This window comes from Elephas maximus, chromosome 1 (assembly GCF_024166365.1).
Source record: "Elephas maximus indicus isolate mEleMax1 chromosome 1, mEleMax1 primary haplotype, whole genome shotgun sequence".
NCBI lineage: Eukaryota > Metazoa > Chordata > Mammalia > Proboscidea > Elephantidae > Elephas > Elephas maximus.
In genome coordinates this window covers 96,510,456-96,537,697 of record NC_064819.1, presented here as the reverse complement: position 1 = coordinate 96,537,697, position 27,242 = coordinate 96,510,456, and the positions used below count along the sequence as shown (strand labels likewise).

Genomic DNA, 27,242 nt, shown 5'->3' with positions numbered 1-27,242 from the left:
TGAGCGGTGAGGAAGAAGAGGCTGTCTGGTATAGGATGTTCTCCACAGACACATGTGGAAATGGGGAAAGGGAAAGAGGGAAAAGCTGGCAGACCTCAGTGCTGAGCTACCAAGTCTCAGGGGACCCTGTTAGGGCTAGGCATGGTCTTCCTTAGGAAATATATGTGAAAGGACCATGGAGGCAGGAAGGACATGGGGGTGAGGCCCAGAGTCAGGGAGAAGCTGGGCCAGAGCAGGGGCAAGTTAGGCCTGAGAGGGACGGGCAGAGGAGGCTGGGCAGTGGGCTATTGCTGAGCCTCTGGAGGTGATTCCCACACTGCAGAGAAGCCAGGAAGGGACAGGCTAGGGCCAGGGGCAGGTGGGGCACCCAGAGCCCCAGGAAACTTTGGCCAGAGTCCAGGATAGCTTAAGCCACCTGAAGGACAGACTCTGGACCTTTCTAATACCTGGTCTAGGGTCCCTCAGACCTGGAGCCTGTCCCTTGACCCCTGTCCATTGCCCACCCTCACCCCTGGCTCACTCAGTCATGGACCTCATCAAGCTGTCTCCTTAATATCCCTGAACTGATCCACTCTTTCCACCCCACTGCCCCCTCCCCCCGCCCCCAGCCTTGGACTCACCTGGAGGCCAGCACCTGGAGGCCTCGGAACCGTCTGCTGAACTCACTTCTCTCCAGTCCATCTCCTCAAAGCAGAGTGCTGAGTTGCTCCCAGAAGCTAAGGATAACAGGCAAGCCCTCCACCTAGCCATGAGGCCTATGGACACTCCCCTCAGCCTTGTCTCTCATCACTCCCCACTGCCCGGCACTCCAGCCACTCTGAGTGCTTCCCTATCCCCAGTACAGTCACTCACCCACCTCTTGGTCTTTGTGTGTGCTCTTTCCTTCTCACCACCCTCCCCCAACACAACCTGACAACCCCTATTTCCCCTGAGGCCTCATTTGGTCACCTCCTCCACAACACCTTCCCTGCCCCCCTCAGGCTGGGTTGGGGGCCCCTCCTGTGCCCCAGGTTCTTCCCCAACCAGGCACTTACACTGGAATTGCCCCCTGACTTGCTGAACCTCCCCTCCCTCCCCCAGACTAATCCCCTGATCACAGGGACTTGTCTAGTGGAGTTTTTGGTCAGCCCTAGCAGAGTGCCCAGCACACACCAGACTTCAAAAAATACTTGTCGGTGGAATGAATGTCTTCAGTCTGACTGATTGTTGATTGTAGGAGCTGGGAGACCAGGGGAAGGAAAAACACAACCCATCACGCTAGTCTTACCTCCATGAACAATTGGCCCTTGGTGACAGGGCCTGCCACCCACTTGGACAGCTGAGCTGAACTCTCCTCCTCTTTAGATGACTCCTCTTCTTCCTCCTGCCCCCCTTCTCTCTCCTCCTCCTCCTTATCCTCCCTGCCCCCCAGAGCAGCTGCACACCCTACAGACAGCCGGACATGCCAGCCCTGTTAGCCCATACCCAGAGGGTCAGATGACCCTCCCTGCCCAGGCCACTGGCAGCCAGGCCTTTCCGGGCAGACCTCTCCACCCCAGTGCTATTCCAGACAGTGAGTGCTTCACATTGGGAAGGGCCTCTGCCCGATACCTAGCTGGCCTCGGGCACTGAGAAAGAAGATTATTTTCCGCTGGACCCATCCGTTCCACACACGCCCCACACACGACCCCACTGGGAAGAAGGCCCTGGTGAGTGCTCCCCAGGAGCCATGTGCCCCATGGGGCAGGGATAGGCAGGGAGGGTCTTGCTGAGCCCATGATGCTGCTGAGTGAGGGGAGAGAGGGTCTCATGGCCATAAGGCCCATTCATACCACAGGGTCTACAGGGATAGGCATGGGTCAGCCTCATCTCCATCTAGGGCTGACTAGGCGTCTGCCCTGTGGAGGTGCCAGTGTGTATGTGTTTGTATGACTGTGAGTGTGTGTGTGTGCGGGGAGGGGGGAGGTTGGCACAGTTCAGGGGTACAGAAATTCAGTCGTTGCTCCTCTTTCACTCTCTCCCCCTCCCCCTATTGCAATGACAACCCTCCCCTTCCTAGTGTGTCCTGGAGTCCTCGTGAAGGCAGAGAAGGTTGGGGTGAGCTAGGACTGCAGAGGAAGTGGTGGGGTCACGTGCAGGGGTTAGAGCTAACAATTTCCACTCCAGGTCAGGTTTAATCCTTAACAGAGGAGCTGTCCCCAGGAAAAGTGGGCAGCACTTGGGGCCGCTGAACGGCATGTCCTGTCCCAACAGCCCCACCCTTCCCTTCCGGGGTGCTATCAGTGCCTGTGGGCAGTAGCCTGGGGCCTGGATGCAGGGCAGTCCCCATGGAGGGGTAGTATGGACCATGAGGGGGTTTCATGGGCCCTGAAGGTATGTCACCACCAGGTCCAGTGGGGCCCAGACAGTGGCAGAGTCTTTGGAGCCCCACCTCCCCATGGCCTCTTCTAAACCCCACAGTGAACTTGAAATCCTAAATCCAATGATTGGAGAGGCCTCTGCCCAGGGGTCTCAGAGCCCCAGAGTTTTTTTTAAAAATCCATGCCAGATTCCTTCCCAGACCTTTCTCCAGAGATTCAGATCCCACTGGGCGGGGGGGGGGGGGGGGGGCCGGGGGCTCAGGCCTCTCTATTTTTAAAGAGCTATCCGATTATTAGGGTCGCTATGAGTCGGAATAGACTTGATGGCAGTGGGTTTGGTTTTTTTGGTTTTAGTATCTGATTTTTTTTTAACCTTTTTGTTTGGAAAAGCTTCAAGCCTACAGGACAAATAGAGGGAGCGATACAATGAACACTTGCATATCCTGCACCTTGACTTAAACAATTATTTAAGTTTTGCCATATTTGCTTCATCTACTTGCTGAAGTATTTTGAAGTAATTTATGGACATCACAGCATTCCCCCTGAAGTATTTCAGCCTATTCTTACATAACTCCAATACTTTTTTCCCTGGACAAAATTAACAATTCCTAAACAGCATCTACATTCAGTCTATGTTGAAACGACTCCAATAGTCCCCTAAATGTCTTTTAATGCTTTGTTTACACCAGAATCCAGGCAAGCTACATTTGGTCAGTATGTCTCTTAAAAAAAAAAAAAAAGCCTCTTTTAATCTAGAAGAGTCTTTGCCAATTTTTTTCCCCCATAGCATTGACTTACTATATTGAAGGGCCAGTCATCCCATAAGTGGGTAAGAACATGGCTGGGTCAGACAGCTCTCTGTACAGATGCAGAAACTGAGGCCTGGACAGGGACAGGGAGTCTGAAGCAGAACCAGGTCTCCTGGGTCGCCTCTGGGCCCTTTCTCTGTGTCCCTGCCCCAGGTGCTCCCACAGAGCCAGCCCCTTACCAGGGACCTGACAAGAACTCCCCTCTGCAAAGGGCCATGGCCCTGGGACCCGCCCTGTCCTCTGCCCCAGTGCATCGAGGAGCTGCAGGCCAGGCTTCATACCCACCCCAGGCCAGCGGCAGCCCCCGCTTCCCCCTGCTCTGAGCAGGGCACTTGAACAAATCCTTCCCATGCAGAAGTCTGTATGGTTGCTAACCGTTCACCAGCAGCTGCAGGGAACGGTGATAAACTTTATGAGCATTGGTTGTTCCAGGAAGGAAACCCAAGTGCTGAATGGGGGAGGCGGGGAGTGGGAGCAAGAGGAGAGTGTGGGGCAGGAGGCGTTCCCAGGGTGGATGGGGGATGGCACCCACACCAAGCTGCTTGTGCCTTTCTTGCCTCATACTACACTCACTTCCTCCTCCACCGGCTGGGGAGGCCAGGAAAGCCAGATTTGAAGCTTATAGGGAAAGAACATGGGTCCACCTGCACCTGGGCAGAGGGGTTGTGGGCAGAGTAGGGGACAGGGCCTGGAGGGGGTGGGACTGGGCCCCCTCTGCCCCAAACACGGGGATGGGGTGCTTGAGTGAGAACCACTTAAGACCCCAGCCTGCTCTGCTCAAATGCCTCTCAAGTGCCTGGCCCCCCTTCCCCCTGGCAGGCCCCATCCCTCTTTTTGGGGTCCTTCCCTCTGCGAACTGACCCAGGCCAGACCTAAAGCCTCCCCTAAGGCCTCCCACCTCAGGAGGTAGTTCACCCAAGGCAGCTGAGTGGCTCTGGCCCACCAGGAAAGCCCTCTATCCTGCCATCCCACCCCCACCCCCTAACTCCCTCATTCCTCCAACCCCTCCCCACCTGTGCCACCCAGCCACCCCTCTCTGCCAGCCAGACAACCTTTAAAAGTGTTTGTGTGACTGTGGAGTCGGGGGGGGGGGGTTGTGAGAAATCTAACCTTGATGATGAATTCTAAGCTTTTTAAAAAGTCTGCCTGGTAAAGGCAGGAAAACTTCAGCTGCCGTTCTAGGCTCTCTGAGGATAGGCCTGGGAAAACCCACAGTGATTATAAGAATGTCCCCTGGTCGCTAGGGCAAGGAGGTGGTTGCCGGCCTGGAGTTTTCAAACTGAGTTAATCCCTCCCTGTGCATTTCTGGCAATGACAATGTCTGCTGCTGCCCTCTGCTGGGAAAAGGCCTCGCTTGCGGTCTCCCTGAAGAGCTGGCCAATTCAGCGGTAGGGTCTGAAGGCCAGTAACACACACACACTTATACACACAAAAACAAGTTTGATCACCATTATTGTGCTTTGACCCTAACAAGCTGTTGCTTCTTGCAGCCATAGACTACCATGCTAACCACTGGCAAACCCTCACAGCTCTGGCCTCACAGGCCCCTTGCATAAGACGGGTGGCTGATCGTATTACTTAGAGGCAGAAAGGCGTAGGGAGGTGTGCTGGAGTTGGGAAATGTGTAGGTCTGGGTGTTTAGTAATATCTGAGATCCTGGGTGCACCTTCAAAGGGGTAAGGTCTGAAGAAGCCAAGAATGTCTGGCAGGGGGCTGTTAAAGGTGTTACTAAGGAGCCCAAGAACCCGCCCATGCTGTATATGAAGTCAGGAAATATTAGGGATCTTGTGGGGTGGGGGGAAGTCTCACTCTACAGGGTCACTATGAGTCGGTATCGACTCAACAGCAATTGGTTGGTTTGGTGGGGGGAAGAAGCCCTTCCAGCCTCTGTCCCCCACCCCAAGGTGCAGCCCTTCTAGAAGGTTCAGCTTTTTGAGTCATCTTCCCCCCATGTTTCTCTCGCTCTGACAGCAAGATCAGAACATTGCTGGTGCTGCTAAGTACATCTGTCAGTGGCTGAAGGCTTCTAAACTAATAATCGCTGTATTAATATCATATCTGATCCACAAGCTGGAGAAATTTGGGGAGATTTTAAATGTTAAGAAAAAAGGAGAAAAAAAAAAATCTCCCCTCAAAGGATAAAATCGGCCCCGAAATAAGTTTCCGCGATGGAAGAATATGAAGTATTGTGTTGGAATTCTGGAAATCAAGCCTTCCCCGGGAAACGGATGCTCTCCAAAGCCACATATTTCAGCCTCGCCTGGGCAGTTGATGTGTGAAGTTCCCAAGTGTATGTATTAATCCCACTGAGCCGGGAGCCCCGGGCTGGGGGAGCCAACAGGCAGAGGCTGCACCCTCCTACGGCCCTGGAGTCATTTTCAGAATGGATTCTGAAACTTGACTTTTTTTTTTTCCTGGAAAATAATTTTGTGTCTTTGCAGCCTGGATGGCCCCAGATTATACACAGCCCTCCACCCTGTGAGAACCTCCACAACTCTCCTGCCCATTACCACCTAAGCATTTTTAAATGGTTTTCTGATCCTCTCATCTCTAATAGATTAAAAAATGCTCCCTTGGGCGTTGCAAAGACATTGACTGGTACTTGTAGGGAACCTCTGGCTCCGAGAGGCCTGTGACATGTACATCAGAGCTTCGGAGGCAAGAGGGCAGGCCATAAACCACGCTGCTTTGGACGCTGCGGCCTGACACATTCCGTGTTGCAGGCTGCTTCCGCTACCAGCGCCTTAATTATCTGCTCCCAGAACTTCCATCCCACCACCTCAGATTTACTGGGATGTTGGGATGTGGTCCTGGAGGCTTCAGCACCTCAGTGATCTCAGGGGACTACCTCACCCCTAGGAGTAAGCTCAGGACCAGACACACAGCCCCACCCCCGCCACTTTGTGGTGGGGACGGAGCGCAGAGGCGGCAGCTGCAGTGCAGGGGAGGGCGTTAAACTGGGCAAAACCAACCCCAGCACCTCCACTCCACTGTCCTCACACAACCCTCCCCCCACCAAGTCACTATGTCTTGGCCTGTCCTTGCTTGTCCACATTGCTCCCTGTAAACAAACTCTCCGAAGCAGGCGGTCCCCTCAAGCGCCCCAAGGCCGAGCCAACATCTCCCCTCCCTCCGGACCTCTCAAACCACTGCCACCCCAATCTCAGCCGAAAGCAATATATCTCATTTTTCAGCTTAATTTTTTCCTAGCAGTCCCCATGCGACACTCATTATACTTTTAGTATCTGTTGATGGAGAAAATGATGACAAAAATGACCAGGAATTCAATAATGCCTTTAAATCAATTTGTATTTTGGTAATCACCAAGCGCTTACATCCATTTGAGAAATAATCATGCTCCTTGGGTATCGCTTTTCTAGCCTGCAAATACTGTTTGTAGGGGTGTGGATTTGGGTAAGGTCTTGACCCACGCACAGCTGGGGAATGCCTCCCCCGCGGCACTGTGAATCCACACTGCACAGTGCTTTGTCAAACAGTGTCCCTGGAAGACCCTGGAAGGCTCCCATTTCTGATGTAAGTCCTGGGCAGGACCCTGGCCCTGTGAGCCTGACTCAGGTCTTGGGACTCCCAGAGGAAGCCACTCCTCCTCCAGGGAGGCTGCACACCGAGTAGGGCAGCGTGGACATCGACTTTAGAAGGAGGCGCACTTGCTGCTTCTGAGTCCCAGCTCTGGTGCTCACTAGCTCTGACCCCCAAGAAAAGCCTCCAGCTTTTCTGACCCGCAGTTTCTCCATCTGAAAATTATGTTGAGAAACAGAGGATGACTGTAATGCCAGTGGTCCACAGTAGATACTTCGTCGTTATTGTTAGCTGCTGTTGAGTTGGATAGGACTCATGGAGACCCCATGTGCAATGTTGCCCAGTCCTGTGCTATATTCACAACCATTGCTATGCTTGTCTATTTTTGCAGCCACTGTGTATTCTGAGTGCCTTCCAATCTAGGAAGCTTGTCTTCCAGCACTATATCAGACAATATTCTGTGTGATCCATAGGGCTTTTATTGGCTAATTTTTAGAAGTAGAACTCCAGGCCTTTCTTCCTAGTCTTAGTCTGAAAGCTCCATTGAAACCCATCCAACATTGGGTGACCCTGCTGGTATTTGAAATTCTGATGACATACTTTCCATCATAATAGCAACACACAAGCCACCACAATATGACAAACTGACAGGTGGTGGGACGCTTCCTAAGAGTGGCTATTATTATACAGGATATATTTGTGCAATGAAATATTTGAGTGCCTGACTCAAGTGAAGTCTCTTTCAACTTAAGGGCCCCACATTGGGTATTTAGCTGTGAGTTGATAAATTAGTCAGGATGGGCTAGGTTGTGCTGCATAACACACAATTCCCAAATCTCAGAGGCCCAATATAGTAAAGACTTATTTCTACCTCATGCTGTGTATTGAACAAGTATAGTCACTCAGGGACCCAGGCTGACAGAGGCTCCATCTCAGCACTTGCTTCCAAGATCACCATGGCGGGGGGAAGGAGATGTGGGGAACTGCTCTTAAAGCTTCCACCCCAAGTGACACATGTCACACTCATCCACATTATATTGGCCAAAGCAACTCATATGGCCACACTTACCTTCAAAGGGGAAGGGAAGTGCAATTGTACCACACACCCGTAGGGAAAATCATAGTCTTTGTGAATAGCCTTGACAACAACCACAGTGGGCCAGTTTGTTTCCAGTTATGAGGAGCTAACAGGCTTTGGTAAGATAGAGTCCCTGACTAATTTATTTCAAGTTTGAATCTTTACAAGTTTGATTTATGGTTTCATCTGTCATTTATTCCTAAGATGGGAGTGGCAAGTTCTAAAAGAGGTGTATCATCTATAATTTTTAATGGACTCAGATTTAGCATGCGGGTAGAGGTTACATATACAACGGCTCTCAGGAAATAAAATGTGCCGACTCGGAAGGACAGACAAGTTACTTTGCCCTCATCCACCTCCACTTGATGGTTGGCATCTGTCATTCTGTTTGGCATAGCGAGGTCTAGGGTTCTTAGAATCACTGGTATTGTCATCTGTCCCCACTCTGGAAGCCAAATACAACTGCAGGCCCTGTTATCTGTGTCACCCCTTCCAGACCAGGGATTGTCTTGCAACCCTGAGGCAGACTGGCTGTCATTCAGGCCCCCTGGGGCTGCAGAGAGGATGTGTTCTGACACAGACAACCTATGGCCTCGCTTAACAGCCAGGCTCCATGGCCAGGCCCCATCAGCAGAAATTAGCCCTTGAGTCTCCTGGAGCGGGGCCTGGAGTGGTTTCATTCAGGACACGACCCAGTGATAGGGCAGGAGGATGCAGGGCCTGGGGCCATTTGTCCACTCTTGCTGGGACTCTAAGCAGAGCTTTCCTGGCTGGGTATCTTGCCCCCTTCCCTCCTCCTTGCCTCCTCCTTACCCCCTCCTGTGCCTCCCCAAGGAGTGCTAGAAAAGGATGCTGGGCAGGGGCCTGGGCCATGGGGCTGTGGGAGGTGTAGGCTGCAGAAAGGGACATCTGCTTCCCTTGAAAGCACTAAGGGGAGCCCAGGGTATTAGGCAAGTACATCAGGATGGAGGCATGAGCCCTGTCTCAGGCAAGCACCTCACCTGCCTTCCCAGCCCCCAGGCTGACTCATGGGAGTCAGTCCTTCAGTCCTGAGAATAACCTACGCAGTGACAAAAGCCTCACATGGTGGAGATACTTGGTGGCGGACTCTACAAAGGATCCTAGGCGTGTTTTCACTTGAGCATGGTGACAACGCTGCAGCGGTGGGCGGCAAACCAAGGCTCAGAGCGGTGGTGACCCAGTTCATCCCAGGTGCCTCAGTGAGCAGGTGGGGATGACTGGGACAGACCCTGGGCTCCTGACTCCTTGCCCAGTGCTCTTAGGAAACAGAACACGGCACAAGAGACTGGTTGAAGGCCAAGGCTATGCTGATGACAGAAGGTCTGGGCTCAGAAATGTCCTGTCAACTTGAATTATTTATGGAAGGAACGGAAAAAATGGAGGCCTTCCCCACCCCGCCCCCACAGAGCTGGAGACCACATGTAAAGACAGTGACAGAAACCTCCGGCTTCCTTAGGGGTCCAAGGTCAGCATCAATGCCAAGGGGAGGCCGCATGCAAAGCCCACGCTGCCCAGCTCAGGCCCACGTTCAGCTGCTGAGGCCACCCTCCCTACCAGCCTTTGTCAGAATCGCAGACCACACACCTCAGGAGCCGGAAGGCCCTCAGACACCACCTAATCTACCCCTTCAGATGACCCTTGAGAGAAAGGGCCTCAGTTTGCCCAGTTGCCAAGCCCAGATTTTTAAATACTACAGGCTGGCTGCCCAGCCGACACCCAATTACTGCCAATCCACCCCAAGTCTAGGGGCAGGAGAGTTTGCATTGCTGTGGGCTGTCTTGGAGGCCCAGGGGTCTTCCTAACTTGCTTTGTGCTGAGAAGATACAGCTGGGGCTTCTGAGAATGTCCAACGGTGGAGGTGGGGAGAACATCACAAGGTTGCAGAGGAACCAAGTTGGTGCTGGGAATGACAGCATCCCTCAGGTCTGGCTGACGTCCCTGCCAGAAAGCCTAGGGCAGGTCAATACCAAGCCCCAGCTCTAGGTAGGCCTCCCTCGAGACCCCTGGAGATGGCTTCCACAGAGGTGTGGGAGTGATGCTCTCCCCACTCTAGCCCGACTGCCACCAGGATGCACACTTACTGTCATCGGGTGGGGAGGGGAGGCCAGGCGGTTGTTAGGGTAGGAGTGGACAGGCCTAGAAAAATTGAGTCCCTGTCCCAATGCTGCAAGTGACTTCCAGGTGGCTTTGACCAAGTCCCAGCCTCCTTGGGGTCAATTCTCCTGACCTTCATAGTAGATAACAGCCCTCAGCAACCCTGCAGTACGGCAGGTGAACACACAGACTCTGGAGCTCACGTGCCTGAGTTCAAGTCCCTGCTCTCCTCAAACTAGCTGGGTGAACATAGGCAAGTTATTTAACCTCTCTGTGCCTCAGTTTCCTCATTTGTAAATGGGGTTGATATCCCATCTCACAGGGTAATTGCAAGGCTTAAATGGGTTAATCTGTATATTTAGAATATTGCCAGGCATGCAGCAAGCACTGTGTGTTTGCTACTACTTATTATTTCTTCCCCATGCTGCCACTGTGAGGCGATACCCACATCCTTAGAGCTCCCTGGGGGGACAGGAGCGTGCAGGAAGAAGAGGTAGCATGAGGACCTGCCTGGGACACCACGTGGACCAGTCTGCACAGCTGAGCTTGCATCTGGGAGGCCAGGTCTGGTTAGTGCTGGACCAGCCCTGGGGAGACATGTGAGGGATGAGGGCCTGGGTTCCTTCCAGGAGTGGCTATAAATGAATTTTACAGACTGGTTACCAGATGTGCCTCTGCCTCCCTCCCCCCAGGGACAGGTCACTGGCAAAGGGCGGCATGCAAGTGAGGCCAGAGAGAGAAGTGTCAGGCTGCTGTCTTGGTTTTTCTCTTCTCTCTTCCTTTATATTGTCTCCAAATTTGCAATTAGGATTGGGTTTGCCAAGCAACTACATCTTGCCCAATAACCGAAGGAGACTTAAGATATCGACTCATCTCTAGATAGCGACTCATCTCTAGGTTTCTCTCCACCTCTAGATACCTCCCACCAACTTCTTTCCTCAGCTCCGGGAGCAGGCTCCCAGGGGGGCTCACTCTGCTGCACTGGAGCAGAGCTGGGGGAAGGCCAAGGTTCTCCTCTCAGGCACAGCCACTCATCATTAGACCTCAGTCCTCCCCACCCAGGGCCTCACCCCAGCAACCTCAATCTCCGCCATCACATTCCAGCCATGCAGGCCCCTTCTAGAAGACTTCACCCTACATCCTGCCCTTCGCCTTCCTATAAGGGGCACTGTGGGCCTGCAGGACAGGAGCTGACGCAGGAGAGGCCCCACGTGCTGGGGAATGACAGGGCCGGGCTGCGGCTTTCAACGCTACAGCAGGCTGAGGCCCAGGCAGGTGGGCCTGAGCACACTGATGGACACCGCTGCAGGTGGAGCCAGCCGGCTGTGCCCGGGGCCCGGAGGCCCGGACTAAAGGTCAGAGGGTTAATCAAGCCTAGTGATCCCCCAGCCTGGTGGAATACTTGGCTGAGAGTCCAACAGAGAGAGAGAGAATTAATAACTTGGTGGTGACGGGCACTGCTGTGGGGGCATCCTTTTGGGCAGGATCATCTGAGCAAGAAAAGTCTCCTGGGTACTCTCCCGACAAAAGTCAGGACGTCCATAGGGGCTGCATTTCCAGCCCAGGGTCCCTCTATAAGCCTGAGATCTGGTAAAGCCACCATGAGGAGGGTAACGGGAGCAGCAGGTAGAAGAGGTGGACCCAGCCTGGAGGGCGAAGCGACCCCCGCTTCACTTTTGGATCTCCTCTGGAATAGCCAAGGACCCTGAGCAAGTCATCTCAGGCCTCAGCTTCCTCACATGCAAAGTAGTGGTGCTGAAGCCTGCCTTTTCTGCGGCCCAGAGCTGTTGTGAGAACCTGACCACAATGACAATAATGCTAGCCCAACCCACCACCATTGAGTCGATTCTGAATCACAGCAACTCTATAGGACAGAGCAGAACTGCCCCATAGAGTTTCCAAGGAGCACCCAGCAGATTCGAACTGCTGACCTCTTGGTTAGCAGCCGTGGCACTTAACCACTACATCACCAGGGTTTCCAATAATGCTAGAAATAATGACCGAGTCCTTTGTTCTGGACACTGGGCTGACTGCTTTACAGGCCTCATCTCAATTTTGTCTGCAATAATTCCATTAGGTAGGTATCATTATTATCCTGTTTCACAGATGGGGAAACTGAGGCACAGAGAGGTTTAGTCATTTGCCCAAGGTCACACAGCAACTATGCAGAGGAGCTATGAAGCAAACAGATGCTGCCCAGCTGTGCTGCATGACAATAAAGCATTCCTATCCCCCAATCTCCCTCAAGACAGTCAGTGCCCCAAAGGCAGGGACTGCTTTCTTCTTGTTGGGCCTGGGCTGGATGTTCCCAAATGGAAGAAGCAAAAAGGACAAGAGCAATTAACACACAGCCTCTGCACTCCAGGAACTTAAAGCCGTGTGTATGCTTTGATTTTTTAAAATGTTTTAATATTTAAATTCAAAAGGTACAAGATGCTATTTCGTGAAAACCCTCTCTCACACCCCTGCTCCCCAGAGGCAACCACTGTTAACCAGTTTCTTGTAACAGATTATTCCAGAAGTAATCCATGTGTATGTACAGTCGTGTTTAACTACCGCTCCGGGCAGTGGCTGCAGTTGTGTGGGCCCTTCCACATCTGCCTCCCCAGCACACCACCTGCCTCATATGATTTCCACCCTCCTCCTCCGCTTTCCAGAGGCCACCAGTGAGAGCCTGCAGATGGGAAACCACTGTGCTTTGACAGGGATAAAGGCCAAGAAGGAGAAAGTTGAGGACCGCTGACAGCCCCAGGTTGTGTCCAAGAGCTTCTACTTCCCTTCGTGCCTTCCTCACGCAGACTGTGCCAGGTGCCCCACTCCCTGTGCCTCACCATGGTCATACAGGACAGCACTGATGCAGGGGATGGAAGAGTAGGCGTGCGACTGGAGCCCTTCCTGCACCAGGTCGGAGGCCACCTGAGTGTGATGCAGTATGACGAACACACCGTGTGCAAGCCCCTCATCTCCCAGGAGCAGAAGTTCTATGAGTCCCTGCCACTAGCCATGAAGCGGTTCACTCCTCAGTACAAAGGTGAGTGTCCTGGAGCCAGGCCGAGGGGGTGCGCCACACGGGGCAGGGCTTGTCTGCACACACCCACTGCTTTCTCACTGCTCTGTGCGTGTGTAGGGTTGCCATGGAGACGTGCCCCTCTCCTGCAGCAGCGATGGATGGCCTTAATTGCCCTCGCTGCTCTTAACTCCTCAACCCTCCAGGTCTGGAGTTGAATGCCATTTGGCTTCCTTGCAATTAGCTCAAGCTGCCAGGTTTTGAGGAATTCAGAGTGGAATAGAATGATACCCCAGCCTGAGCCCATCCCATGAGTTTTCTGGTCTGTGCCCTGGGGGTGTCATGGCCAGGTCACCTGACCACGGCTGGTAAACACAGGACAGGTGGAGGGCCCCTTAATCTCCCTCAGGAGGCCCAGGCCTGGGACAGGATATGAAGGAGATGAGAGCAGCTGGTTCAGGAAAACAGAACCCCCACTCTCAAGCAGGAAGGGCAAAGCTGGTGGAATGGGCTGCCCTCCAGGTATAGCTGGGGCAACTTCTGTTTGCACTGTGTGTGGTCCACATCTGGGCACAAGATGAGCTCTGGGGACAGGGGGCTTCATTAAAGCCTCCTACTTGAGCATCACCCCAGCCATGAGCTCTGCCTCACCCTCACCACAGGTAGTGTAGATGATCAGCTATGCAGGCTCATCTGAGGGTGCCATGAGGGGCCCTGACCCAGTTTTCTCCCTCCTGGCATAGAAACACCACCTCCTGTGTGAAGCCCCGAAGGTAGGTGGTGGAGCACCCCGCTAAGTGGTGGTACTTTAATTATGACGCCTTGGCTCAAATTTATCAAGTTAGCAGAGCCCCCAGGGTTGGTCAGTTAGACGGTTAATCAAGGGTTCATCAAGCATGGCATTGCCCCAGCCTGGTCACACCTTTGGCTGCTTCACCCACACCCAGCCTCAGTACGTGAGGCTCACCAGGTTCAGGGTGTGGCTGCCAGGAGGCCAGCCCCAGAGATGGGATGAGGGCTCAGGGGAAAGGCCTTCTTTAAAGGATTTTAGACTTCATGGCTGCGAGCTTCTGCCCTCATGGTCCAAGTATCTGTGGCGCAGTTAATGATAATATCAAAATAAGTCTGTCAGAAACTTACTCAGTGCTAACTGGGAAGCACGGGACTTATCTATACCAGTGTTTCTCAAAGTGTGATCTGGAGGTCATTGACTCTGCCAGAACCACTGATCACTGGCAGGTGTAGGGGCCATGCAGGCTCCCAGCCTGTACTCCAGACCTTCTGAATCAAAACCCCTGGGGGCAGGGCTCAGGAACCTGTATTTGGTATGCCCCAGATTGGGAACCACTGGTAGAGGTGGCCAAGGCCTTGAGTCCCAGGCCTTGCTTCCAAGCACTGTTCCACACATGCCTGAACCTCAGTCCTGCCTGCAAGGACCTCTGGAGCGTCTGAGACAAGATCTATCAGCACCATACACAGGTCTAAGGCTCTCCTCCTTTCTCAAGAGATGGGGGGACAGTCAGTGTGCTGCCTGTGCAGGCCTCCTCCATCCCCCAGCTCTGATCTCCCCTGTGGCCCTTGGGGTCCACAGGCTGAGTATTGCCCAGCTGGTTGTGGGTCACTGCCCATCTTGTCAGAGCACCCACTGGAATTAATGCCTGTCCTTTCGTGGCTGAATTCAACCCAGCAAAGGGGTGGCAGGACCTCATGTGGGGCGGCATTTCACACTTGTTAGACACAGCTCTGTAGCTGAGATGGCCAGGGCAGCCTCAGGCAAAGCAGGCAAGTCAGGGAGGCTTGGCCAGTCTTCTAGGGACCCCAGCCCTGTTCCCTGTCTCCTTAGAGCCCATGTCCCTCTGGGGGTGAGGGGTGCCACTCTCAGGTACTGGTCTACTGTCCAGACCTCTGCTTCTCTGCCCTCTTCTTCCCTGTCCGAGGTGCTACCCCCTCAGGGCTCCGCTAACTCGATAAATGAATTTGAGCCAAGGTGTCATAACTAAAGCATCACTTCCTACAGCAACGCTCCACCACCTGCCTTCACATACAGAGGCTTCATACAGGAGGTGGCGTTTCTACACCAGGAGGGAAGGAACTGGGTCAGGGCCCCTCATGGCACCCTTATATGAGCCTACATAGCTGACCACATACCCCACCTGTGGTGAGGATGAGGCAGAGCCCACGGGCTGGGATGATGCCCAAGTGGGAGGTTTCAATGAAGCAGAGATGCGGATTCACTGACCAGAACACAATTCATGTGGTACCATTGTCCAGGGACCAACTAACGAAATATGCACGTTAAGGGGACTAGAGAAAGAAGCCCTGGTGGCACAATGGTTAAGCCCTTGGCTGCTAACCAAAAGGTCATCGGTTTGAACCCACCAGCCACCCCACAGGAGAAAGATGCAGCAGTCTGCTTTTGAAAAGATTTACAGCCTTGGAAAACCTATGGGACAGTTCTACCCTGTCCTATAGGATTGCTAAGAGTCGGAACTGACTTGACAAAAATGGGTTTTTTTTTAAATGGGTTAGAGAAAGGCCTAGAACCAGTATCCTCACACTCCCAGACACTTGTGGAGAGGCAGGAGAGAGGTACTGGGGTCAGGTTTCAGACAGGAAAGAGAAAGCGTCCCCAAAGGGCTCTCAGGCTCTTCAGGCTTCTTGTTTCGCCTAGTGAGAATATCCTCAGCTAACCCCTAGTCCTTACTGTGTCAGATACTACTGTTAATAGTTAAAAAAAAAAGAAAGGTTCTTTACCATGTACTAATTCACGTAATCCTCACAACAACCCTCTGAGGTAGGTACAATTATTAGCCCCTTCTCATTGATGAGGAAAGTGAGACACAGAGAGGTTACCTGACTTACCTGAGGCCACAACCAGTGAGAGGTGGAGCCAGGTTTCTGAGTAGGGGCTTTCGGACACACGGGCTCCCAGCTACACAGTTACTGAAGAGACATACTCCTGGGACGTCAGTGCTCAGGGGGTCATTTAGCCCAACGAGGAAGGAGATGTGACTTTCCCAGGGTCACCTGGTTAATAACCTTAGGTCAGGGAGATGAGAATGCTCAGGAGGCTGCCCTTTCCTTCCTAATAGGGATAGTCCCCCAGAGAGAAGAGCAGTTTCTGAAGGGACCACGGCATGCAACAGGGCACACCCTCTCCCACCTCACCGCCCTGCACACAACGGCGGAGAACACTGGGCAGGGACGCCATTCCATTATCAGAATCTCACCCTGGGCCTTTCGCCAGGCTCCTCAGAAAGGACAGCATCTGGGGGCTGTGTCCCTCTGCTTCCCAGTTGACCTGGGAGCATGAGGACATACTCCTAGGTCCAGTTGGTTAACGGCTGAGCCAGATTCATATTACAGATGGTGGCAAGTAAAGGCTCTCTCAAGTTTAAAAATAAATACATGACAGAATATTAACGGAGGCTGGGGAAGTTGCTCAGCCAAACCGAAATTGCTGAGATGTTCTGGGCATGCCAACCATGGCAGTAAGCACTCTTGTCTGGATTGAGGTGTTGAGGGGGAGGGCTGGTGAGTAGGCAAATGGGGGCCCCGGCTGGGCCTCTACTCTACTGATCAGTTAGCAGCAAGTGCCAGGAGCACATGGGCCTTGAGGCCCCTTCCTCACGGACCCTGGGACACACATGGTAGGCTGGAGGCCAGGCTGGAGACAACATCACTCTTGGTTAAAAGAATAACCCAAGCACCAAGGCTGTCTGGATCCCACTGACATGTGGCTCTTATCAAGGGTGGGTAACTTGAGACTATTTGTAGGGGGTGGTCTGCCCTGGGTCCCATACAGCGAGTCCCAGGCTTTGGGGCAAAGGACTGAGCTGAGCCATAGAGGGGGTGTATATGTGAGAGAGAGAGACAGACACAGGAACAGTCAGAGGTACAGAGAGAGACAGAGACAAGGAAGACACAGAGTCTGGCTGGGCAGCTCTGACTATATGAGAAATAGAAATGACTTTTGGATTTTATTGGTTTTGGGTTATTTGCACCTCTGCTCTCCTCTGTTCATTCAGACACAGAACTGATGAGATTAGACAAGAGCTGGAGCTGGGAGATGCTGAAGAAGGTCACATCTCTTGTCCCTCCAGGGAGGCCTCCTGTGTCTGGGGCGCCCTGACACCATGGTTTCGGGTGGGCCTGTCGCCATAACCTCACAGTAATTGTACAAGTGGAAAAGCCACGGGGCTTGAACTCTAAAGATCTGAAGAGGCCCTGCCCTTGGCCAACACACCTTCCGGGCTCCCCAGGCAGCCGGGAGGCCTCGGAGCTCCCCAAAGACAAGCATGGGGGCCAGCGAGCCCTCCCCTTCTTGCCTCTGGAGGGATTGGCTCTGGGACCTGGTTTAAGTTTCCAGAAGGTCAGTCCTCCTCCCTGGAACAAGCACAGCAACTCTCCTGTCTGAGGAAACGGCTGGAAACGTAAACACCTTGTCCTCTAGTTCCTGATGCTCCCAGCACTCTGTGCTGATGACTCCCTTGTGAGAGGGGGAATTATGGCTCCTCTGTTTCCCTCCCCTGGAACAGAATGACCTAGAACAAATGTGACGGGGGATGCAGCAAGAGCGTTCCTCAACCACTCACAGCGTAAACACGAGTGTGACACTAGGCTCTCCCAAAAAGCCCTTGGTCAAGGGTTCCCTGTAACAGCTTGTTCCTTCTCATGTCCACGCTACCAACTGAGTGGCCTTGGGCAAGTTATTCAATCTCTCTGGTTCTCAGTGTTTACATTCAATTAGCTTACAGGTTTGTTCAAATTTAGAAATAACAAATGAAGAGCCCCTAGAATAGTGCTGGTGCACAGTAGGCGTAAGGGACACAGTAGTTACCATTACTGTTGTTTCCCAAACTTGCTGTCAGCCCCTTGGTCTCATGAGCAGAACAGCTATGGTGGGCCTGGCGGAGGTATGAAAGCCGGTGTTCAGGTAAACTGTAAAATGCCAGGCTGGTGTACAGCACTGGTGTAATTATCATTATTACTTCACAGGACACAGAAACCTGGGGTGGGGTGAGGAAAAGTGAAGTTATTTAGGAGCTGGGGAGAACTAAATGTCACTCTCAGGCTGCAAAACTAGGCCACTGGGAATCTGAGACGACAGGACTGGCCCAGGGAGACCGCTGTGCGAGGCACGGCTGGCTCTGAAAAGCAGCTTGCTGAATTATAGAGCAGCCCCGAAAATGAGTGTCTGCACTGACCAACCCAGGAGGCCTGGGCAGGGACGTGAGCAGGGAAATCAGCTACCTTGACTGGTTGCTCAGCAGAAATGACCACTTACTCTGAGAAGGTGACCAAGTGGCCATCCCAGAGACTTCCAGGGTAGTTTTAAGAAGCTGCTAGGGGCCTGGGCACCCTGAGCCCTGGGTGGGAAGGGGAGAAAAATACCCTGGAGAACATGGTCACACGCAGAACCCCCTCTCCCCAGGATCCCAGCGGGAAATGAATGGTGCATTCCAAGGGGTTTAACTGAAGAGAGTTTCAAGGGAGTGTCTGCAGAAATGCATGCAGGATTAAGGGAACAAGGGATGGTATGACACCCAGGGACTAGCGACACTTGGAAGCTGTTATCACCCCTAGGCCTGAGCCCAGTAAGAGTTGAGGCTGTAGGGGAACACAGCCATGACCAGAACCACAGCAAACAGAGAAGAACCAGTGGAATAAGTACCCCAATGTTTCTCCCCACAGCCTCCCATCTCCTGCCAGTGCCTCCCATTGTGAAACTAGAGAGCAAGGAAGCCCACTGGTACACGGAGTCAGCCTCTCAGACGTGGAGCAAGGGGGAGAGTGGATTATGGGTTGGGTGAGGGAGGAAGAAAACAGAATACACGCAGCAACAGTTGCAGGACAAAAAGGGAACCAAGTGCTCTAGAGACATGGGTTCTCACAAAATCATTTGTGTAGCTGTGTCCCGTGTCACTACCAAGAGTATGGTTCCCTCTCCAGCAAAACTCTGCAGAGGCCGCCACCCACTGAGTACCACATCCCATGGAGGAAGGTCTGGGCTCTGCCACTGGAGCACAAAGTCTAAGGAGAGTGACCACAGAAGCAGTGATGTAGATGCCAGAGCTAATTGCCAATCTGGCCAATGCTCCAGAGGAGACCAATTAGCATGTTTGTTACATGGGTTTCCGTGTACTCTCCACTTTCACAACCAGTGATTGGAGTAGGATATTGTGCCTTGATTTCAAACATTGATGGTTAGGAGGTAACATCTGTTGGAAATTTCATAAGTCTTTGCTTCATTTCGAAGAACCACCTTCACGTGCTGAGGTGTCTAACCAAAGGAAATGGCGAGTATTAGTGTTAAGGCCAGACACAGCACGGAGGTAAACGAAGGGGCAACTGAAAGGCCTGATCCCCAAAAGGCTGTATGAGGAAGGCTCCCTGGAAGAAGCTGGTCAGTAAAGATAAATCGAGGGGGCAGAAAGGATGATGGAGGAGGTAAATGGGAAGGGGATGGGCCTCAACTTCCTTGACTGCCACTCTGCAGCACACCCCTCACCCTTCCTGCCCTGACGCTCACCAGTGCACCAGATGGTGCCTCTCCTCACAGAGGACCAGCAGCCCTGACGCTCCAAGGTTGGGCATGGTTTGGTGGGCTGTGGCATGCCTAGGAAGGTGTGACTGTGCAGCAGGAACAAAATGTACAGGACTGGCTTTGTTTAAAGTACAAACGGGCAGGGAAGTGGGATAAAGCCAAGGCAGTGCAAAGACTAGCCCAAGGCTGTTTTCTGTAGATTTCTTGAGTTGGCTCTGGGCTCATTCTGGAACAGGATGGAGTTCAGGTCAAACCAGGTTAGTCTCCATAGCTCTTCCTGGAGAGAGGAGCTGGGGGAGGAGGGGAGGTTGGCAGTACCATTAAACTACAACTCACAGTGATGTCACCCACTGCCTAGTGTCACTTGGAAGTAAATCCCCCCGTCTCTCCCCTTCCCCTCTCTTTGTGTTTTGCAGGCACCATCACAGTGCACCTCCGGAGAGACAGCATGGGTCACCTCAGCCTGGTTGCCAACCCACTGAAGGAGAACCAGGGGCCCTTCAAGGTCTCCACTGAGTCGGCAGCAGTAGCAATATGGCAGACGCTCCAGCAGACCACCAGTGGCATCGGCAGTGGCACCCACCCCCTCACCCAGTGGCAGCACGCCCAGCTGGCACACTCGCTCAAGGAGAGGTAAGGGTCCCTCAGTAGGCTGACAGGTACCTGCACAGCTCCCACCTGTGCCCAGGGCCGGCGGCTCCCCATTAGGGCTGGAGTCGAGAAAATGAGAAATTCAGATGAAGGTTCTGTTTAGAATAACCAGTGTGACCCAAGAAAGGAATGAGTTTTCTTTTATGCCACTTCTAGAGGGAGGGATTACAACGTATTTTATCTCCGAAGCTGATGTGAAGGCAGGTATTGGGCGTACATTTGTTTAATTAAATACCTGTTTCACTGAGACCGTGAAGTGCCTCCGGAGGAAAAATGCACAGAGCAGGAAGCTTAGGATAGTTTACATAAAGGAAGAAGCGGGCTTATTTCTCTCAGAAGCCGCCTTTCTCCTTCGCCCTTGGGACAGGCCCAGGAGAGTGGTTAATAAGGCGCTTGGTGGGCTCTGGAAGAGCAGGAGGCTCAGGGCACTGGAGGTCCTTGGAGAGGTCGCCAAAAACTCTGAAAATGCGAGCTGACCTTTCTTATACGAAAAGCCTCCCTGGGGATTTTTAAAGCATTTATGGGAAACAAAAGGGAGATAATACAACGAAAATTCCTTTCCCTAAGGAGCACTGCGGATCTAACTAAGCCTCTTGGCTCCAAGTCAGGAAGCAGGTGTGCATTATCTCCATTTCACAGATAGGGAAGCCAAGATGCCGAGAGGGCAGATAGGGCAGGAGAGGAAGGGTGGATGAAGGCTCCATGACTCCCACAGTCCCCATGCACCACCTCCCCCCCGCCCTGTGCCATTTGGAGGTCTCAAAGAGGTGTTACAACCATTGATTTACATGGTCCTCACAGTAATCCTTTGGGGGAGGGGGAAGGGGAAGGTAGATCAGGCCTTGCTACTCCATTTCACAGATGAGGGTACTGAGGTACAGAGAAGATAACCACATGACAGAGTAACAGATCCTAAAACCCCAGGCTACTGATTCCTAGGGGTGTCGGGTGGAGTGGTGGCCAGCCCCATACTGTGTCGCCTCAAGAGTAAGATAATTAATCCAGATCACTTAAAAGTGAATTTAAACTACCTCAGCCCTCTGAGGGGGTGACATCTAACAAATTATTCTGAGGTTTAGAGAACCACCACCCCCACACCCCCCCCCACCCCCCACCCCCGCCCCAGAGAGCTGCAGTGTGGTGTGTCTGGCTCGGGGGTCTTGAGTTGGGTAGAGAGGGCCCTCCAAGGTCCTGCAGGCATCTCCGGCAGCCTGGTGAAAGCCCTCAGGAGAGCAACCCTCAGGTCAGCCTGAGTCAGAAGCCATCCCAGGAGAGCCCGGTCAGTCACCTCTGACCTACGGCTTCCCTGATTGATGGCACTGTGCTTCCCTCACCAGCCCAGCCAAGGCACTTCTGAGGTCCGAGTTCCACTTCAATGCTGAAGTCTCCTCACCAGTGGAAGACACCAGTGGGGACCAGGCCGCGAGAAGGAGCTTCAATCCGTGGGGCCTGCACTGCCACCAGGCCCACCTGACCCGGCTGTGCTCCGAGCACCCAGAGAACAAGCGGCACCGTATCCTTGCCCGTCCTCCCCACTGCATGTGGCCTGAGGGACAAAAGGCCCACCCAGTGGGGGGCAGGAAGGGTGAAGGGCGAGACAGAGAAATTGAAAGAGACAGACAAATGTGGGGGAGACAGACAGACAGACAGACACACACACATACAGGGCTGCAGGAAGAGGGGACAGGGCGAGAGAGATTTGAAGGGAAGTCTGAACAAGCCCTCAAACCTGAGACCTATAATAAATCAATCCCTCCAAAAGAAAAATCAGAGTATGGGTGTCACAATGGGAGTTGAGCTGAACACAGGGCCCCTGGTAGGGCCACTGGCTGTGTCTCTGCTACGTGGGCAGTAAGGCTGGGCTGGGGATCTCTGCAGGCACACAGGAATGATTGTTGCCACCCTGGATGGGGGCAGCAGGGGCCCAGAGGGCTCGCTGGGTCCCCCACCCCCACGTTGGCCTCCCTTCTATCCTTCTGAACTCGCCCTGCAGACATCTTCCCGAGAGGATGGTTCCTCCTTCGGGGTGCACTATGCAGGGAGGTAGACCCCTCATCTTCCAGCTGCCATGTTCTCAATGTAGGCTTGAAATGCCCCTTTATTACCGCCGGGCTCTTTCCTGCAAATTGGTGGCTGGTTTCACAGTATTTACTAAGATACATCTGCAACCCTAATCCCTAAGAAGCTTTTACAGGATAACTACTCTGCTGAAATTAATATTCCTGCAACTTATCTTCAAAGCTAACATCAACCTACTTCTCCCAAAAGGTACTGGCCCATTCAGTGACTTTAGGTGTTAGCCTTATGATTTTCTGCCATAAAATATAAATTGGACACGGCCTGCCAGGGATTTCATGCCTGCATTTGATTCCAACCTAAGAGCAAAAAGGAAAAGGGAAAAAACCTTGTGTACTCATAACTCCCCATAAATAAATGAACTTATTAAAGCAGCCTGCAAAGTTAATACTGTACCTTGAATTCTCAATAGCAGCAACGGGCTTGTCTGTAATAGAAGAAATGGGAGTGAAGGGAAGATGCTCTGAGCAGGGAATTTCCAGAGCATCTTCCCAGGCATGATGGCTGCCTCCTGGGAGGCAGCGGCCTCTATGTCCTTGGAACTTTCCTTAACTTAGCGTGACGAGGGTTCTTGTTGCTGGAAAACGTGGTGTCACAGTATAAGCATCCCTGCATCTTGGACCTGAAGATGGGGACACGACAGCATGGGGACGACGCGTCAGAGGAGAAAAAGGCCCGCCACATGAGGAAGTGCGCACAGAGCACTTCCGCCTGCCTGGGCGTACGCATCTGTGGCATGCAGGTGGGTGGCAGAGGGCTGGCTGCAGGAGTAGCATCCTGGCATGTCCACTGGGGGGCAAGTGTGTCTCCCACCCAGACACCACAGCCCCCGACAAATCCTTCACTTTGGGGAGTAACAGAGGAGGGGGCCAGGCGCTGCTCTATCAACAAGAAAATGCATATTCTGGAATATGTTACATTGTGGTTTTTTAAGAGCAGGATAAGCCAGTACCATTTGCCATCGAGTGTCAGAGTAGAATCGTGCTCCATAGGGTTTTCAATGGCTGACTTTTTCGGAAGTAAATGGCCAGGACTTTCTTCCAAGGCACCTCTGGGTAGGTTCAAACTGCCAACCTCTCCGGTAGCAGCTGAAGGCATTAACCATTTTCATCACCCAGGGACTCTTCTGTCAGGACAAACAAAACAAAAAAACCAAACCCACTGCCATTGAGTCAATTCTGACTCATGGAGACACCATGCGTTGCAGAGTAGAACCAAGCTCCACAGGATTTTCTTGGCTGCAATCTTTATGGGAGCAGATCACCCGGTCTTTCTTCTGTGGTGCCACTGGGTGTGTCTGAACCAACAACCCTTCAGTTAGCAGCCGAGCAGTGTAGAAAACACACCATTTTTTAATTCTGTCTCAGTCTTTGGCAGCTGAAACTTTCCACAGTGGCTGTGTGGGTCTTGCCCATGTTGAGAGCTGCCCTTTGATGCCAGTGTGTGAGCAGAGGCTGGGAAGAGAACTAAGAGAAACAGACTCTCTGTGCACGCCGTGGCTTCCTGCTTTCCCATTCTCTTGAATGATAAAGCTGAATCCTCTTCTCAGAGGCTGTAAGACAGTGTGCTCTCTGAATTCTTATTAGCCATTCCCCCTTCTTAATCCACCTTTTCTGCTGCTTTTTGCTATCTGTTCTGGTTAACAAAGTGGGAAGGTTGTAACTTGCTAAAGCCACGCAAACAAACAAAAAAAAAACCAAACCCACTGCTGTTGAGTTGACTCCGACTCATAGTGACCCTACAGAACAGTGCAGAACTGCCCCATAGTGTTTCCAAGGAGCGGCTGGTGGGTTCAAACTACCGACCTTCTGGTTAGTAGCCAAGCTCTTAACCACTGCGCCACCAGGGCTCCAAATCCAGGCAAAAAAAAGGGCAAAGGAGCAGTTAATTTTTTTATTCGCCAGGCTCCATGCTTCATTTTTGCTGCTCTTATGTGGCTTATGGCAGGGGCTGCAGGAGAACAGAAGGAAATCAATGTCCTCCACTCGCTCACCCTTATAGGCTGTCTGCTCAGAGCAAAACCAGACACCCATTTGATGGTGAACGTTATAGCTTTCCTTAATTGAAACTGCCACCTCTTGAAGCTGGAAGTGGAGTCTATAAATTTGCTGCACAGATGTCCCTTGCGAGACTTGGAATGCAGTCCTCAAGAGGATGGAGTGTGATGATTTGTGGGGTAAATGGAATCTCTCTCTGGACTTCAACCTCCGGAAATGGATCTGATCTATTTAGAAAGTGAGGCCTGTCATGTATTTATGACAGCTAATTTAGCAGCTGATCTCCAGCCCTCCAAAAGATAACACCAAGTTTATCATATCTTGCTGATTTTCTTCAACATTGGCTTTCCGTAAACATATCATGTAATCTGAAGGTAGGAGGGTCCTACAGAACTGTCTTGGCCAGGTATGGGCAGCCCTTGCCAGGTGTGCCAGGTGGAGGTGTGCCAAGTCACCCTCTGGCCATGCCCGCCACTGGCCTTGGTTCAGCCTCATTGGAATGAAATGGGGGCGGTTGCTGCTGTCCCTCCATCAGCATCTCTCTTCCATCTGCTCCCTTCTGGTGGCCAAGACGTGGCAGGGGAGGGGAGAGGGGATGGTGCCAAGGAGGGAGCCACCAGCACCACAGAGTTGTGAGCTTCCTTCTTCCACCCAGGCCCCCTCAGCTATATGAGGTTGCCTAGAAACTCCATCCACATCTGATCTAGCCTGTCTTTTTATCTTCCTGCAATTCACCCCACTCTACCCCCAAGAGCCATTCGTTTCCTTCAAATCTGCAGAGAAAGGACTTCATAAACTTTGTTGGGGAAAAGGTAATCTAGTTGGCTTTCTAAGGCCATTGACTGTGATTTCAGATTCCTAGTAAAGCTTTCTAGCTTGGGTTTGCTAATATTTGAATTGAACAGGGCCAGATGCCAGGTCTTAAATCATGATTTGGAGGTTGACATTGGAAATTCACAAGAGAGGAGATCCAAGCCTTTTCATCAAGGGTGGAGGGTCACCTCTTTAGGGTGAGGGATCTCGAGACCTTGGATTACTATTAAAGGCTTGAACAGGAAGCACTTTAAAATGGAAAAGCTATCTACATTGCTGCTTGATGCAAGATCATCTTGCCATTCATTTCAGCCACCCTCGGAGCCATGGTGGCACAGCGGTTAAGAGCTCAGCTGCTCACCAAAAGGTCGGCAGTTCAAATCCACCAGCTGCTCCTTGGAAACCCTACAGGGCAGTTCTATTCTGTCCTATAGGCTTGCTATGAGTCAGAATCAACTCAACAGCAATGGGTTTGGTTTTTGGTTTTGCCTTACTTCTCCTGGAAATCTGTTTTATACATCACGTTAGCTTGTGATGCTGCAGCTGTAGCTGATATAAGGTTTTTCCAAGTTTGCAACTGTCCACATTTTCTCTTTCTTTTTTTTAATGTAAGGTTTATCAAACTGATAAGAAGTACTTTCTCTGCAAAGACAAATACTATGGAAGAAAACTCTCAGTCGAGGGGTTCAGACAAGCCCTCCATCAGTTCCTGCATGATGGGACCCGCCTCCGCACAGAGCTCCTGGATCCCATTCTGCACCAGCTCCGGGCCCTCCTCTTGGTCATTAGGAGCCAAAGCTCATACCGGTTCTACTCCAGCTCTCTCCTTATCATCTATGATGGGCAGGAGCCCCCAGAAAGAACCCTAGGCGGCCTGCATCCTCAAGAGGCTCCACAGATGGCCCTCACCAAAGTTGACATCCGGATGATCGACTTTGCTCATACGACATACAAAGGCTCCAGGAATGAGCTCACCACCTATGATGGACCAGACCCTGGCTATATTTTTGGCCTGGAAAACCTTATCCAGATCCTGCAGGATATCGAAGAAGGAGAATGAGACTCACTGGGCCCATGTGGATTTTTCTAGGGTACAGATCTCAAAAGGGACTTACTGGTAGCTAGGGCAGCCTAGACAGCCCTCAGCTTTGTGATAATCACATCTACCTTCGAAAGCCACCTCTATACATGTTTATATATATAAACAGCAGCTAAAGAAACCAGCTCTGGTGGTAATTCCCCATACCCTGGCATCTTGTAGAACGGACGATCAGTACCAAGTAGAGCCATTTTGAAGAACGTTGGACAGGCGCAGCATGAGTTAGAGGCCAGTACTACAACGAGGTTCTGGAGTATTTGCATCTAAAAACGCTGTCTTGTCATGCTGCAATCCTCGCAAGCTGTGAAGCAAAAAACCTTACTTGAAGAAGCCTTGATGCTCATGAGTTTTCTGCTCATATGGGCTACCTGCTCCGAGAGCAGGTAGAGCTAATGAATGCTTCTTACCTCCCTGAGAGGCATTTTAGGTGGAACAGGATGAAGTGGGACAAATCTGCGCACTGCCTCACCTTGCTTTGTCCCCAGGTTCTGAATGGATAAGAACAATCCCAGACCAGAGCCCTGGCAAACCAAGACCCCAGGTTCTCCATTTCTGCCTGTGGAGAAGGGGTCTCCTTACAGACTTCTGAGTGCCTATTGGAGGTAATGATCCTGCCAGATTCTGACCATGGAGAGGCTCCCACCATAAAAACGCAGCTTCCAGTGAGGGTGGAATGCACGTGAGGAGGAGACACGAGCATTAAACTACATTCTTTGCTATTTATTTATCTTGGGGGGTGGGCTGGGAGAGTCAGAGAGAGGAGCCCTGGAAGACCAAAGAATCCAGGGCAATGTTTACAAGACTGGTGGACAAGTGTAAAAATGCAATGAACAGCAAACAGTTCTAATTAATTCCTTCTTCTGCAGTGTGGAAACCTATTACAATGGCCTTGAGTCAAGCACTGAAATATGTTACCCAATTAGGGAAATAAATTTGTTAATAAAATTGCTGAGGTCACCAGTAATTATTTGGTGCACCTTATCGCCTTTTCTGTTTGTTTATTCTAATCATCACACTGTATGGTGGTTGGAATTTATGGGAGACTAAAAAAAAAAAAAAAAATTATTATTTTTTTTTTTTTTAGAGTATACAGCAAGAATAGTTCACCAATTTCCTGCAATCCTTCAGGGAACCCGAGTGGCAAATGGTAGCTAATAAAATATTTGCATGT

General features: G+C 51.9%; 1 protein-coding gene across 1 annotated transcript; it reads left to right on the top strand.

Annotated features, from left to right (window-relative positions):
- Positions 1–1,544: 1,544 nt before the first annotated feature.
- On the top strand, positions 1,545–26,800 carry IP6K3 (inositol hexakisphosphate kinase 3). The gene is made up of 6 exons (XM_049890332.1): positions 1,545–1,688; positions 12,539–12,912; positions 19,852–20,068; positions 21,424–21,599; positions 22,729–22,904; positions 25,586–26,800. The coding sequence occupies exons 2-6, from the start codon at positions 12,714–12,716 to the stop codon at positions 26,030–26,032; spliced, it is 1,215 nt and encodes a 404-aa protein (XP_049746289.1). The 5' UTR covers positions 1,545–1,688; positions 12,539–12,713; the 3' UTR covers positions 26,033–26,800.
- The last annotated feature ends 442 nt before the right edge of the window (positions 26,801–27,242 follow it).